We start from the raw sequence: 14,132 nt of genomic DNA, 5'->3' as shown, positions 1-14,132 counted from the left end.
ATATATATATATATATATATATAATAATTTATTTTTGACATAAGGTGTATAAAAAATTAATTCAATAGAAAATGAAAGGTAAAAAAAATAAAAAAGAGTTCTAATTGAATGACACTTGTCATTTAATTGAAGGCTCAATTGAAAAAAATTGAAAGAAATTGAAACATTCTACTTTTGTATATATTATAGAGATATATATATATATATATATATAATAATTTATTTTTGACATAAGGTGTATAAAAAATTAATTTAATAGAAAATGAAAGGTAAAAAAAATAAAAAAGAGTTCTAATTGAATGACACTTGTCATTTAATTGAAGGCTCAATTGAAAAAAATTGAAAGAAATTGAAATATCCTACTTTTATATATATTAAATAATAGTAAAAAAAATTAAAAAAACCCTTCAAATGTCAAAAACAACTTATTTTTGACATAAAGTGTAAAAATAATTAATTCAATAGAAAATGAAAGGTCAAAAAAATAAAAAAAAGTTCTAATTGAATGACACTTGTCATTTAATTGAAGGCTCAATTGAAAAAAATTGAAACATCCTACTTTTATATATACTATAGATATATTATTTAAGTAAAATGTAGAAGGTATGTAAGGGTATAAAGGTAAATAAAATTTTTAAAGAATTAACAATTAAAAATGTAAAATTTTATAAAATAAAAAAAGAAAAAAATGTAAAAACTTGTATTTTAATTTAAATAGTAGATAGTTATGTTAGAATTCATTGTGAATTCTATTGATTTCTTGGTTTTTAATTAATTGTGAATTTATTTCCCTTTTTTTCTTATAAAAAATAGCAAAATTAACAATCTATATATATGCAATCTAAAATCAACAAAAATATCACAAAATAGAGCTTTTGGCAGCATAATTAATGTTACATGTCCATGCTATTACAAATTTGTTTGGGTTCTTACTTGTGAGAAAGTAAATCATAATCATGAAATTTTTAGCTTATAAAAATGACATGAGCTTTCTCTATTTATTTGAGAAACACTGATCAAAATGTATCATCAACTACGGCTTTTAACTAAACAGGAAAGCTACAACATTGTTCAACAACAAACCAAATGGTAATGTCGTCCAACTTTTACAATGACCATGGTGTACAATAATTCATACATAAATATGGGGACTCACGAGAGTAGCTGGCTCCTCATGCTACACATCTCAGTTGCTCCTCTTTAAATCCTCGTTTTCTTTGCTAAGAGAATCTATTCTTGACTGCAGAATATTAATCATAGCCTGGGCACTCATCATTTCAAGCTTCAATGTCTCCCTCTCAACAGATATCTTGTGGATCTCATTCTGCAATTCGTTGATAAGTTTCATGCAGCCAGGAGGCACCACAGAATCTAGATTAGCAGTATCATATGTTGGAGGAGGAACATGAGGATTCTCTTTAGGTTCTATTGATTCCATCAAAGAAAATTCCAAGAGCGCAGAAATTGCCGTTGTAGTCGCTGATGATGGTGATGTTGTGGCTGTCGCTGCTGTTGTCGTTGTAGACGAGCAACGGTCCTGAGTTGTTCTAGTTGAATTCTCAGAAACATTTGCATGGTTAGGACCTGAATCATTATGCCGCCTTCTCTTATACTGGAGTAGAGGTAAGGGTGCTTCTCTATTAAGCACACATAGTGGTGGGCAATCATCTGATCTCTCAATCTTGCACGGAGGCAACGGAGGACAGTCATCTGTTCTCTCATTCAGAGACTCTCTCGGAACTTCATCATTCGGCGGAGTATCCTCATCAGCATATTGAATGTCCTGCCATTATAAAAGCTTCAGAAGCAATTCTTCAATCGAGGCTTAAGAATACAAAGAGGCACATGACTTTAGGTTAATGTAACTGTATTATCCAACTTGTATAGAAAGAGGAAAGAGAAAGGTAAAATGAAGGAAGCATAAAACATTAGGTATAGATGACCACACAACTAAAAAAATTGGGTGTCTAGCTATCAATAGTCATTGCACCATTATGGTTGAATTTTACATTTCATTCCATATAAAACTCATCTTAATATATTGGATGACATATAAAACGTTGCACATACTTCACTACTAGGATACACTAAAACACATCCAGTGATCATCATAGCAGAATTAAGAATCAAATACTATTTGTTATGTCCAGTTTCAAAACTGAATAAGAAGTATACTTGAAATAAGTCCAGTCAATTCCATAAAATAAATATTAAAATAAAACTAAATTCATGAGCAAGGACTATTTACCATTTACTATGAGATAGAAAACAAAAGACAAGATATAAAAGTGCCACATGATACATGACGAGATGCAGAACACAAACAATTCAGTTTAACAACCACAATCCCACCATTCTTCATCAACATGCTTCATAGCATCATGCATTTACTCTATAGGGATTTCAGTACACTGTTTAATCTAGGGAGTCGTTCAATCTGCCTTCTCTAAGGGACAACACAAGAAAAAGACAGCAGCATCATAGCTAAAATGAAAAATCCCTGCACATGCCTCTTTCTAAAAGTCAAAACATGCCAATATTACCACATCTGACACTTGAAATTTACGGGCTATTTGGGACCAAACTACCGATCTGGCTGCATTCTTTTCGTGGGCTTGTAAGTTTACTCGAAGGTTAACAAGACAATTTGCTTAAGAATGAATTAAAAAGCCTAGACTTCCTTGCCTCCAAATAGTTTTGAAGAGTTGGAGTAAGCGGACTCAATTTCCCTTCTGAGTTAAGAATAGTCAGAGACTCTTAAGTTTTAGAGCTGAATGCTTATGATATGAACTTGGTATTGTTTATAACACCAGGATGCAAATACTCCTTGTGTTCCAAACTTATGTCACTTCACCAGAAAGCAAAATCAGCCAAAAGCTTTAAAGCAAAGCCAGCCCGGAAAACTTATTACTAACGAAACACAAGGAAATTATAGGGTTATGTTAGCCAGCACAAGATGCAAAACTTTTTATATTCTTATACACCATGAGCTTGTTACTGCAGATAATGCAGCCTATAATTTGAAAATAATATCAACACTGCAGAAAAAACCCTGCTGGAAAATACTCACATCATAACCTTAGGCATTGTTGTTAATTCATACTAATCTCCATCTATATCAGAAAATTTAGCAAGACCCACATCCGTCAGTGCCAAATGTGTAATCCAATACAACCACTGCGATGCATGCTCTAGGCTTATAGGAAAAGGTTTAACACATACTTTCCCACATACTCCAGTAATCAACAAGATGATCTTTTCATTAGAAAGGAACAAACAAACAGAAGGTAACATATCAGATCTTTCACATTCTTTAAGCCATAACTGTCAACATGATGTCATATGAGCAAAACCATGGTTGTCTCACCAGGACAAGGCTCCTGCATATATCTACAAGTGCCTTGTCCTCTTAAAGAATATTGTACTCATAAACCCCCCATTAAAAAAAAAGGAAAGAAAGATAAAGAAACTAGTGCATATCATGGATGTGCAAGACATCCACCACAAGCATCATTGGTTGAGCCTCTATGAACTCCACTTGCTTCACTCTTATTTTCATAGTTAAGGGATAACAGAAAACTTTTTTGAGCTTTGTTGATATTCCAGTACGGAATCCATATTGTTACCCCTCAGGGGAGGAAAGCTACAAAATAACACAATGAAGACAAAAAGGAAGAACTGTTGAGACTGTACAATTTCAACTACTTAACTGATACAATCATCAGGCCTCTGAGTTCACCACCAGTCCACCATACCATATCAACCTTATGTCTATCAGAACTATAAAGGTTCTCTAACATAGGAATGCTGATGAATCCTTGTTGCAATTCTAGAAAAGTTGGTAACTAATTCAATCCCAATGGCCACCTTGAGCCTAATATTGCATCCAACCCCCACTAGTCACAATGATTGCTTGGCAACTCTAATATCTCCGAAAAGGCACCAAAAGAAGGAGCACATTCCCAAAGGCACTAGCAACCCCTACCTCAAAAGCATTCTCAAAAATCATTTTATTCAAAGTTCCTCCCTGATACCAGTAGTCCAGTTGATGCCCTGGTGAGGACCAAAGATATTATAAAACTTGCTTTTATGAAATTGTCCTTATAAGTGAGCGATTAGCAGGCTATCTCAAAATATTATTTGCCATTGTGGAAGAATCTTTGAGACAAATAAAAGGATGAATGAGACAGTTCTTAGGAATGGAATCTTCCATTAGTGAAAATGTCAAATTAGTATAAAATTATTAGGGGTGGCAAACGGGCAGGTTCAGGTCACACCAGGGGCAGGTCATTTCAAGCACAAGGTGTTTCGTTTGAATGAAATTGCTAATTAAATTTTGCATTTTTAGTATTTTTCAAAAAAAAAAATTTGCATTTTTAGTGTTAAGTTCGGGTTATTACGGCTTTGGGTCAGATGGGTCTCACGTTCAGGTCATTTCAAGTTTAGGTCATTTTGGGTTCAGATTCTTTCAGGTTTGGGTCTTCGACTTTTTGGTCAATTTGGGTTCGATCGGTTTAGGCAGTTTTCAGGTTTGGGTTCATTTTGCCACCTCTAAGAATTATTCAATTCTGTCAGCACACAGAGGCACAGAAGTTTACTATTCTTTTTTATTATTAGCAAATACACAAGTGGTTTGTATTGTTCCATATCATCTAACACAGGCTAAGAGGAAAACTTAAAGACAATAAATTACCCAAAATGATCCAAAACTTACGAGGGAATTTTTTTTTAAAAAAAATTATCCTCACATGCATGTTTCATTATCTTGATGAAACCATTATAGAGGCTTATCTTCTCATGTTGCATCACTTGCAGGCCATCACACATTACGCTAGCAATAATAAGTTGGTGAAATTGTTGTACAATACTTTAAAACATGAAGTCATGAAAGTGAGGATCTACAAAAAGTCCAACACTATGAAGATGATGAGCACCTATAATAAAGTTCAATAGTATAAAAACACAGTAGCTAGAAAAATAAAGCACAAACCTGCTCAAAATCAATCCTTTGGACACCATTCTCAGCAGCTGCCAGATCATTGCCGGCTACCGCATCATTAGCAGCTACAACATCATCCACAGCATCTACTCCTGGAATCAAAGCTGCTGAACCATCATCCCATTCCGCCTCAACGAAAGGTGCATATCGGTTTCCATTGGGTGGTCCTATATTATTCTTATGGAATACTCTACATAGCACATACCCCTTCTCCACTCAAAAGAAAGAAAAAAAAAAGAAACAATTCTTATAAAATTAGTTTCCAAATTTGAACAATATTAAAGTTTAGTTGTTGAGAAAATTGTAGGACTTCTAAGCATAAGTTTCAAACTACTAACAACCCTACAGAAATCCTAATTCTACTTAATCAAGCTAGGTGCACAAATGCATTTCTTTATCACATAAGAACATCATAACACACAACATCCAGAACCACATCTACTCTTCATTTCCAAAATTTTCTCACCAAGCAGATTGTGATGAAACCAAAGCAGCACACATACAAACAATTCGAACTCTTACTTTTTCATACACAAAATGTGTTTCAAGTATGTCAGCTCTTCGGTATAATCAGAGCAATGCAGCAGCATCCATCACCTAAGGCATTATGTGCTAAGTATTTCATGTTAAAATTCTATACTTCTTGTCATCCGATATAGCTTAAATGTGGGTGCAATCTGTAATATACATAAAGGTGTAAACCCATAACATTGATACTTGCAATTACATAACAGATCATCATCACCATCAAGATCAATTTATATGGTCTCAAACCTGCAATGCCCCAATTCTTTCCGATTCTTCTTCAACAAGCCGGTATTCATGCATAACCCAATTGGTTCGCAACCCATCTGGAGCTCTCCCGCTATGAAAGACTAGTGTCTTCTTCATCCCAATAAGCTGAGAATTGTGGCGAACCTCTCGGTCCTTCCCTGTGGCCTTCCAGTATCCTTGGCTTGTGGCCCGATTCATTCTTGCCCCATTCCCATACTTCTTGTCCAATAAACTAAAAAAATACCACTCTTGGTCTCTGGTTTTCAATCTTGACTTGTCTAAAAACAACCACCAATAAGAAACTTCAGCACCTTAGTTCAAAATGAACTAAAACCCATCCAGAGAACCGCAGAATACAGTGTAAGAGTGATAGCCAAGTTATTCCAAACAACCCAAAATAGATAAAAATCACAACATCAAAAAAGAAAAAAACAAGAAATAGAAACCCACAAACACTCTTAGCTTAAAATAAGAAGAAATATCGACATGGATAGAAAACCCATATCCTAAAAGAAAGGGATACCAAAAATACTGCATTTAGTTAGTAGAGAAACACTGAACAATAGGAAAAAAAAAGACAATTTTTTCAATGTATTCCTAAACTTTGAACAGATAATCCTTCTAAAATTAAAAAAAAAAAAAACCAACTTTTGAAGAATACTGCATTTACCCAAGTAGAGAATTACCAAAATGGAAAACAAAAACCATTTTTTTCAAATTTTCAACTCAGGACACTTCCAAAAAATATATATATATGAAAAATTAACTTTACCAAAATTAAAAGAATAAAATTCAAGCTAACGTCTAAAATTTTGAACAAATTTTTTCAGCAACCTATCTAAGAAACAGAAAAATGTATAGGAACGCAAAAAAATAGCAAAACAGAATTAAAAAAAAAAAAAAACTCAAACCTGAGAGTTCCCAAGGTTCTTGCTTGTAAATATCAACTTCAGCAATAGCGTTAAACCTGACAGGCTTGTTCAAAACCTTTCTTTTCAAGTAATAGCTAACCAACTCTTCATCCGTTGGATGGAATCTAAATCCAGGTGCTAATGCAGTCGCTGAACCGCCCGTCTTCGCCGCCGCCGCCGCCGTTGGTCCTGGAACTACAGTTAAAGAATTTTTTTCACGACCCATAGTGAAAACAAAAAAAGGGAAAACTTTTCTGGGGGAACGGAAGGTAGGGTTCTTTGGTGGGTGACCGAAGAATTGAAGAAGAAATGAAGTGAAGAAAAGAGATGGGCAGTTTTTGATTGATGGTGAAGAAACTAGCTTAGTGGGTACCTTCGATTGCAAGAAATTTCTTTTTTTTTTTTTTTTTCTAACAAAACTGAGTATATAAATATTTCTTTTTTGCTCTTACTGTTGTAATTTATTTATAATTATTTTGTAACCTATATCAGTAATTATATATGGTAAAAAAATAAAAAAAGCTTATTATATTTGAAAGAGGATTTTGTTGCAGTAATTTGGAAATATATTAATATAATTTCCAAACAAGAAAGAAAGTTTGTTACTTGATTTATTAGGCAAAAGAGAATATGGAAAGGGAAAAATGGAGAATTAAGAGAAATGGTGTGTTAGATAAGTTTCATATTCTTTCCATTGTTTTTAAATTCACATCCAAAATGGTATTCTTTGTTCACTTGCTTTGGAAAATATTTGTAAAACATTAGAGTATCCCACTAGGTTACTTAGGATAGTCACAATTTTTTTTCCTTATATGTGTATATCACATTAAGATTCCCTTTTCCACTCCATTTCAACCAATAGTTCATTTTTTCACACCATCAATAATTTATATTCTAAAATATTAATTAAATTTTCACGTGTTCATATATTCTTTTGATATAATAGTTAAAGAAAATTATTGAATCATTCAAAAAAATTTAAATAATTTTTATTCTTTTATTATGTTTATTTTAAATACTTATACTCTTGTTTTTGGTCAAATAGATTTTTATAAGTAAGGTTAATTAATTGTTATTAATCAAAACACCATCGGTTATTTTTATGTTACACAGTATTGACATATCGTTATAGATAATGGTATGGTATGTTGATATGATAAAATAGTATGATTATATGTTATTTTCACTTTTCACGTCAATATCACATTAACACTACGAAATATAAAAATGACATAATTGTTAATTATAAAAATTTATATAATTTAAAATAAAATTATAAATATTTAATTAAATATAATAAAAAATATAGATTTATTTAAAGTTTTTAAAAAATTTAAAACAATATGTCTTATTTTATTTATGCAACTTAATTGTTCATAATTTTGTTATACCAAAAGAAAGAAGGCAAAAGGTTTTTATGGCATGCTAACTAGTCCATTATGGTGGGTACCCATTGAATTTTGACAACTAGAAAGATAATTTATTGAAGAAATATTGTTGAAGTGATACCAAAGCTTTCTTTTACGCAAACGTTTAAAGAGAAAGTAGTCCAAAGAAGGGCAAACATGAAAATGGAAAATTATATAAAAAAAATAAGAAAAGAAAAGAAACAATTATTTATTGTGAGAAAGATTGTAGTTTCACAATTTCTAAAGACACAAACTTTTTTGGGAATAAAGATAAATCCACAAACAGGGATATGATTGAAGGAAAATAGTAGGGAGAGACAAGAATGTGTGATGGAGCCGTTTGCCTCCCTCCAAGTAAAACCCTCACAATGGAAGAAAGTTACATCATCGACAAATTCCGAATATATTTCAGTTACTTTTCCGTTAAGGCAAGTAATGTTTTTGTGGGACCTTCCTCTTCAATAATTTATATACATAAAAGAATTTATAAATTAATAAATTCTTTTTTGAATTTAATATAAATAATAATGTATTAAATGAAAAAATATTTTATATTTTAACTCATTTTAAACAATACTTTTAATTATTCTTTCTTTTTTTTAAAAAAAATTCCTATGTGGAGCTGCAGCCTCTAGGGAAATGCAAAGTGGCATTGACCGAACCAAGCAGACCAAGCTGAAAGTGCAAGAATGAAAGGGTTAAAGGAGGGCGATGGGCTCAAAGATCAAGGCAGGAAGGCAGGGAGGCAGGGCTGGCAAGCTCTGACCAATAGGCTGCCAGATTCTTGCATGCAGTGGATCGTGGGCTCATAACTTAACGTTGACACGGATATTTAAGGCAACCACTACATTATTATTTGGACTTTTCATAAAAGCAACATTAATTTTTAAAGTGGGTATTTCGTGTAAAATTTTTTTTTTGTTAAACACGTAAGCCTTATTATTAATTAATTATTAATATTTTTATTAGTTTAGTGATATAATAATATTTTTAAAATAATTTTATTATTTATTAATTTTAAAAATTATTATTAAATAAATTATAATTTTTTAAAATTTTAATAATGTACTTTTTTGTTGACTCTATTTGTTTTTAATGATAACAAAATATTTTTCTTAATTAATTTTTAATTACTTTATTTAAGTGTGCAAGATAAAGTTTAAAACTTTTAATATATTTGTTATTTGGAAGCAAGTCAAGAAAATTACTTGATTACAAGATGAGTTAATCAGTTAAAGAAGTAAAGAATAAAAGGCTTATTGAAAATAGAATATTGTTAACTGATTAATGTGGAATCTTAACTAGTTAAAGCAAAATTGGGCACTATACAAAAGTAAGACAGTAAAACATTAATCAGTTAGTGCAAGGCTTAACTAATTAAAAAGATGTTGGAAATTGAAAACAAAGACATGTTAATCAGTTAAGGAATTATATAATTGGTTAAAATATAAGACCTTAATACCTTCAAGCATCAAAATCCAAATTTGAAATAAGGTTGACAGTTGAAGGGAGTCAAAATAGAGAAATTCAAATTCGAAGAATTTTTAATTGGTTAAAACTGATTTTAATCGGTTAAAGTTAAATGAAGTAAAGCCTCAATCGATTAAAGGGAAAGTTGACCAATTAATAGAAGATTGTTACTTAGAAAACATTGGAAATAAAAAGTTTTTAATCGATTAGAGTTTCTTTTAATCGGTTACATAATGAACAGAGCTGCTTGACAGTGTAAGCCAAAGAAGGCTTAATCAGGTAGAGCCTACCTACAACTAGTTAACGAAACTTTGTCTGCACATTTGAATTTAACCGCTAGAAGATAAAATAACTGTTAAAAACTATCTCTAACTATCAGAATTAGTCTATCAAGTATTTAAAGCATCTCAAACAATCAAAAATCATAGAGAAACTATCAAAAGTGATTTTTAGCTTAAAAGACCAAAAACTTTCTTTTATAATTGTATTTCACTCCTATTTTTTGTAAAAGTGTTTGAGCTTAAAGTTATACATTTTAGATCAACTAGGTGATCAAATGTACTCCATCTTGTCTTCATTTATTGATTGATTAAAGTGTGCGAGGCATTTTAAGGGATTTACTAAGCTTAGGAAAGCTTAGGGATTGTTGTAAAGAGTTTGGGTTAGAAACTCGCATTAAAAAAGCTTGATAGAAACTTTTAATTTTATTGGTTTTAGTGAAGTTGGGTTGAATGGCAAGTAGTGGAGTATGAGGGTCTCAAAATGGTTTGCTTTCATTATGGAAAGTTTGGGCATAGTTCAGAAGGCTGTTTGGTGAAACAAAAAGAAGAAGAATGTTTTTCTGAAGAACAAGCTCTAAAGTTGGACGAAAAGAACAAGCCATTAAAGAAGGACTATGAAAGAGCTAGATACGGCCTATGGATGGTCGCAAAGAAAACTTACAGGAGATCAAATGTTGTTAAAACAGTTGGAGAACAAAAAAATAAAGGTAAATCTTTTGTACAAACTGGAACCTCAAAGATGAAAGCTAACATGGGATCATGATTTTATATCCTTGATGATGATAATGTTACCTAGGGTGAAGAGGAAGCCATCCCAGAGACAATGGAGCATCAGCTTCCCGAAAAATCAACAACTAAACCAGTGAATACCTAAGTAGCTCGAAAGATAGAAATGGGTTAAACCAAGATCTTCAAGCTTCAGCTGCTATGTCAAATAGAGGGTCCTCGTTAAGTAAGCAAGATAAGATCAAGGATAGAGGTACTGTGTGGACAACTTTTTCAAACTTGAACTCAAAGCTGGTGGAGGGTGATAAAAATAAGAATATTCTAAGGCCATCAAAAGAAACTGCTATGGGACCAGGGACTGAGACAATAAAGATTTCTTTGCTTAAGTCCCATGACATCTGTCAATAACAGGATAACCATCTTATCCTTACGTCCCCATCCTTTACTTGGCATAAAAGAGAACAAGGGAATTTAGGAGTTGGCTTCAATGGTGCAGCACGGGGAAAAGGCAATGAGATCATGGAAGTTGATGATGATAGTGTGCAAAATATTGATCCCAGTCAATTAGGCATGGATGAGGGGTCAGTTGGTTTGGATTTGATACAGGTTTAATCTGTATATCTTCTTTAAATATTCTGGACACTGTTTTACTTTTTTTTATTTATGTTTAATTTACATAATTGGAATATGAGAGGTGCAGCCTCTTGGGGGAGTGCTCGAAATATCAAGAATCTAATACGACTGCATGATTTGAAGATACTGATCATGCTAGAACCACGGGTTTCAGATCAAAAAACAGATAAAATTTGCAAGAGGCTTGGATTCCTTAATTATTTTTTAGTTGAGGCTGAGGGGTTTTTAGGAGGTATTTGGATTTTGAGTGATGCAGGTGCTGTTGACGTGGAGGTGTTAGCATACTCATTTGAACTGGTTCACTTGATGATAGTCACTGATCAGAAACAATGGTTAGTGATCGCAGTTTATGGAAGTCCTAATCCCGTGGAGAGAAGCCGATTATGTGAATCTCTATCACTCGCAAATTTAGTCCATAACATGCCTTGGCTAGTGTTAGGGGATTTCAATCAAGTTTTATCTCTAGATGAAAAGCTAGGTAAAGTGGGAGTTAACTCCACCCATTGCAACCAGATGTTGAACTGTATGTGCAAATGTAATCTATCAGACTTAGGGGCAAATGGGCCAAAGTTTACATCGAAGAGGAAATATAAAAGCATGGGGATAACAAGAGTTAGACTGGATAGAGCATTAGCCAACGAGGGTTGGAATAATTTATTTCCACATTCAGAAGTGATAATGTTACCTCAAACTCACTCTAATCATTATCTTATGCTTGTTCGGTGTCAACTTTCAATAACTAAACCTGTTCCATAGAAACGTTTTTGCTTTGACAAGGCATGGATGACTCATCTTAACTTTGCAAAATTCACTAATAAAAACTGAAGAGTTCCTGATGGCAATATTATAGATAGCTTAAAGCTCTTTACTGAGGCGTTAACAAAATGAAAGAATGTAGTCTTTGAAGATATTCATAAATGAGAAAGAAGAGTTTTAGCTCGTTTGAGAGGAATTTAAAAAGCCTTAAATAGAGGTCCAAATGATTTCTTGCAAAATTTGAAAGAAATATGGGTTGAGGATTATAATTTGCTTTTTCATTAGGAGGAACTAATGTGGCAACAGAAAGCCAAGGTTGACTAGATTAAATATGGAGATGGGAATTTCAAATTTTACCATTCAGTGGTTAAAGGCAAACAAAGAAAGAAGACTATCACTACTCTAAAGAATGATGAAGGCTCATGGTTCTACGATCTTTCAGAATTACAGCAACTAGTTACAAATTTTTGCTTGAAGCTTTACACAGATGATGGAGTGTGCGATCAGTTACTTGTTAATTCGACATGGAAGTTAGATGAAGACACCACCCAAGAGTTATCGAAACCTGTGAGCAATCAAGAAATTAAAGCAGCTATGTTTGACATGGACCCTAATAAAAGCCTTGGTTTTGATGGCTTTCCAGTAAGCTTTTACTAGAAGAATTGGGATGTGGTAGGCCTTGAATTTCAAAAGTTTATTAGAGATGCTTTTAATTTAGGCTTTTTCCTGGCTGAAATTAATCGTACCAAAAATAGAACAGCCATAATCAATTTCACAGTTTAGACCTATTAGCTTATGCACGGTACCTCTGAAGCTGATTACTAAAATTTTGGTTGCTAGATTGGGGCCTTTCTTGGATGGTATTGTAGATAGAACACAATGTAGTTTCATCCCAAGTAAACATGCAACGGATAATATTATTGTGGTTCAAGAAGCAATCCATAAAATGAGATTTATGAAAAAAAGAGAAACTGCTCTTGCTATCAAGATTGATCTCAAGAAGGCTTATGACAGAATCAAATGGAGTATTATACAGATAGTCTTGATAAAGGCTGGTCTTCCTGATTCTTGGATTTCTTTGATTATGTTTATTGTTAGATCACCCACTTTTTCTGTTATGTGGAATGGACATCACACAAATCCTTTCCACCAAACCAGGGGTATAAGACAATGGGACCCATTATCCCTTATCTTTTTGTTTTGTGTATTGAAAAACTGATACAGTTAATATGGCAAGAAGTGAACTGGGCAATTAGAAACCTTTATGCATGACGAAAAGAGACCCTTTGTTATCACATGTGTGTTTTGCAAATGATCTTATGCTATTTAGAGTGGCAACAATATCTCAATTAAATATAATGAAGCAAGTCTTAGACAGATTCTATTTGGCTTCAGGTCAAAAAGTCTAGCAAAGTCTTGAATGTTATTATCCTCTAATGTAAGCCATTCACGAGCTAAGTATTTGAGTGATATTGCCAAAATACCATTAACAAAGGATTTTGGTAAATATTTAGGTACCCCTATGATCCATGGTAGAATTACTAAAACTACATATATTGAGCTGACTATTAAAATTAAAAAGAGATGGGAGAATTGGAGCAACAAGCATATCTCTACGGCAGGTAGTATAGCTTTGGTGAAATCTGTTACCAACACAATGGCAACTTATGTGATGCAAACCACTTTGCTGCCCGACCATGTGTCTAAAGAAATCTATAAACTTAACAAGAACTTTGTTTGGGGACAATTTTGTGAGTCTCGGAAATATCATGTTGTAAGTTGGGAAAAGCTATGTCTGCCTAAAGATTGTGGTGGCTTGCAGATCAGGGAGACCAAGAAGAAGAACTTGCCTCTTTTGGCGAAACTAGGATGGAATATATGGAAAGGAAAGGATTACCTTTAGGTCGAGATCTTGAGGAAAAACTAGCTAAAAGACCAACATTTTCTTTCAATTCCTGTGAAGCTTATGGTATCTCATGTGTGGAGAAATGTGTTAAAAAGTAGAGATGTTCTGCGAAGAAGTATTGGTTTGAACATCAACAATAGACATATTGCTAAGTTTTGGACAGACATAATAATGGTCCTTTATTAGATTTAGCCACAAGAGACATATTAGAAATAGAATTGGAACTTTTTGTTGCTAGTTTTTGTAATGAACTTGGTGGTTGGGACA

General features: G+C 32.9%; 1 protein-coding gene across 1 annotated transcript; it reads right to left on the bottom strand.

Annotated features, from left to right (window-relative positions):
* Positions 952 to 7,081, bottom strand: LOC18586534 (NAC domain-containing protein 76). Its single transcript, XM_007009985.2, has 4 exons — positions 6,685 to 7,081; positions 5,774 to 6,051; positions 4,991 to 5,206; positions 952 to 1,783 (listed from the first exon to the last, which is right to left on the bottom strand). Exons 1-4 carry the CDS (start codon positions 6,908 to 6,910, stop codon positions 1,187 to 1,189), a joined length of 1,317 nt encoding a protein of 438 aa, XP_007010047.2. The 5' UTR covers positions 6,911 to 7,081; the 3' UTR covers positions 952 to 1,186.

This window comes from Theobroma cacao, chromosome 10, assembly GCF_000208745.1.
Source record: "Theobroma cacao cultivar B97-61/B2 chromosome 10, Criollo_cocoa_genome_V2, whole genome shotgun sequence".
NCBI lineage: Eukaryota > Viridiplantae > Streptophyta > Magnoliopsida > Malvales > Malvaceae > Theobroma > Theobroma cacao.
This window is presented reverse-complemented; position numbering and strand designations above follow the sequence as displayed.

What these genes read in the sequence shown, in the direction of transcription:
- LOC18586534 (XM_007009985.2), bottom strand. Translation starts at nt 6,910, where the DNA reads ATGGGTCGTGAAAAAAATTCTTTAACTGTAGTTCCAGGACCAACGGCG. An exon ending in AGAACCTTGGGAACTCTCAG is followed by an intron (nt 6,052 to 6,684) that starts GTTTGAGTTTTT and finishes GGTTGTTTTTAG; the next exon opens with ACAAGTCAAGATTGAAAACC. An exon ending in AAAGAATTGGGGCATTGCAG is followed by an intron (nt 5,207 to 5,773) that starts GTTTGAGACCAT and finishes TGAGTGGAGAAG; the next exon opens with GGGTATGTGCTATGTAGAGT.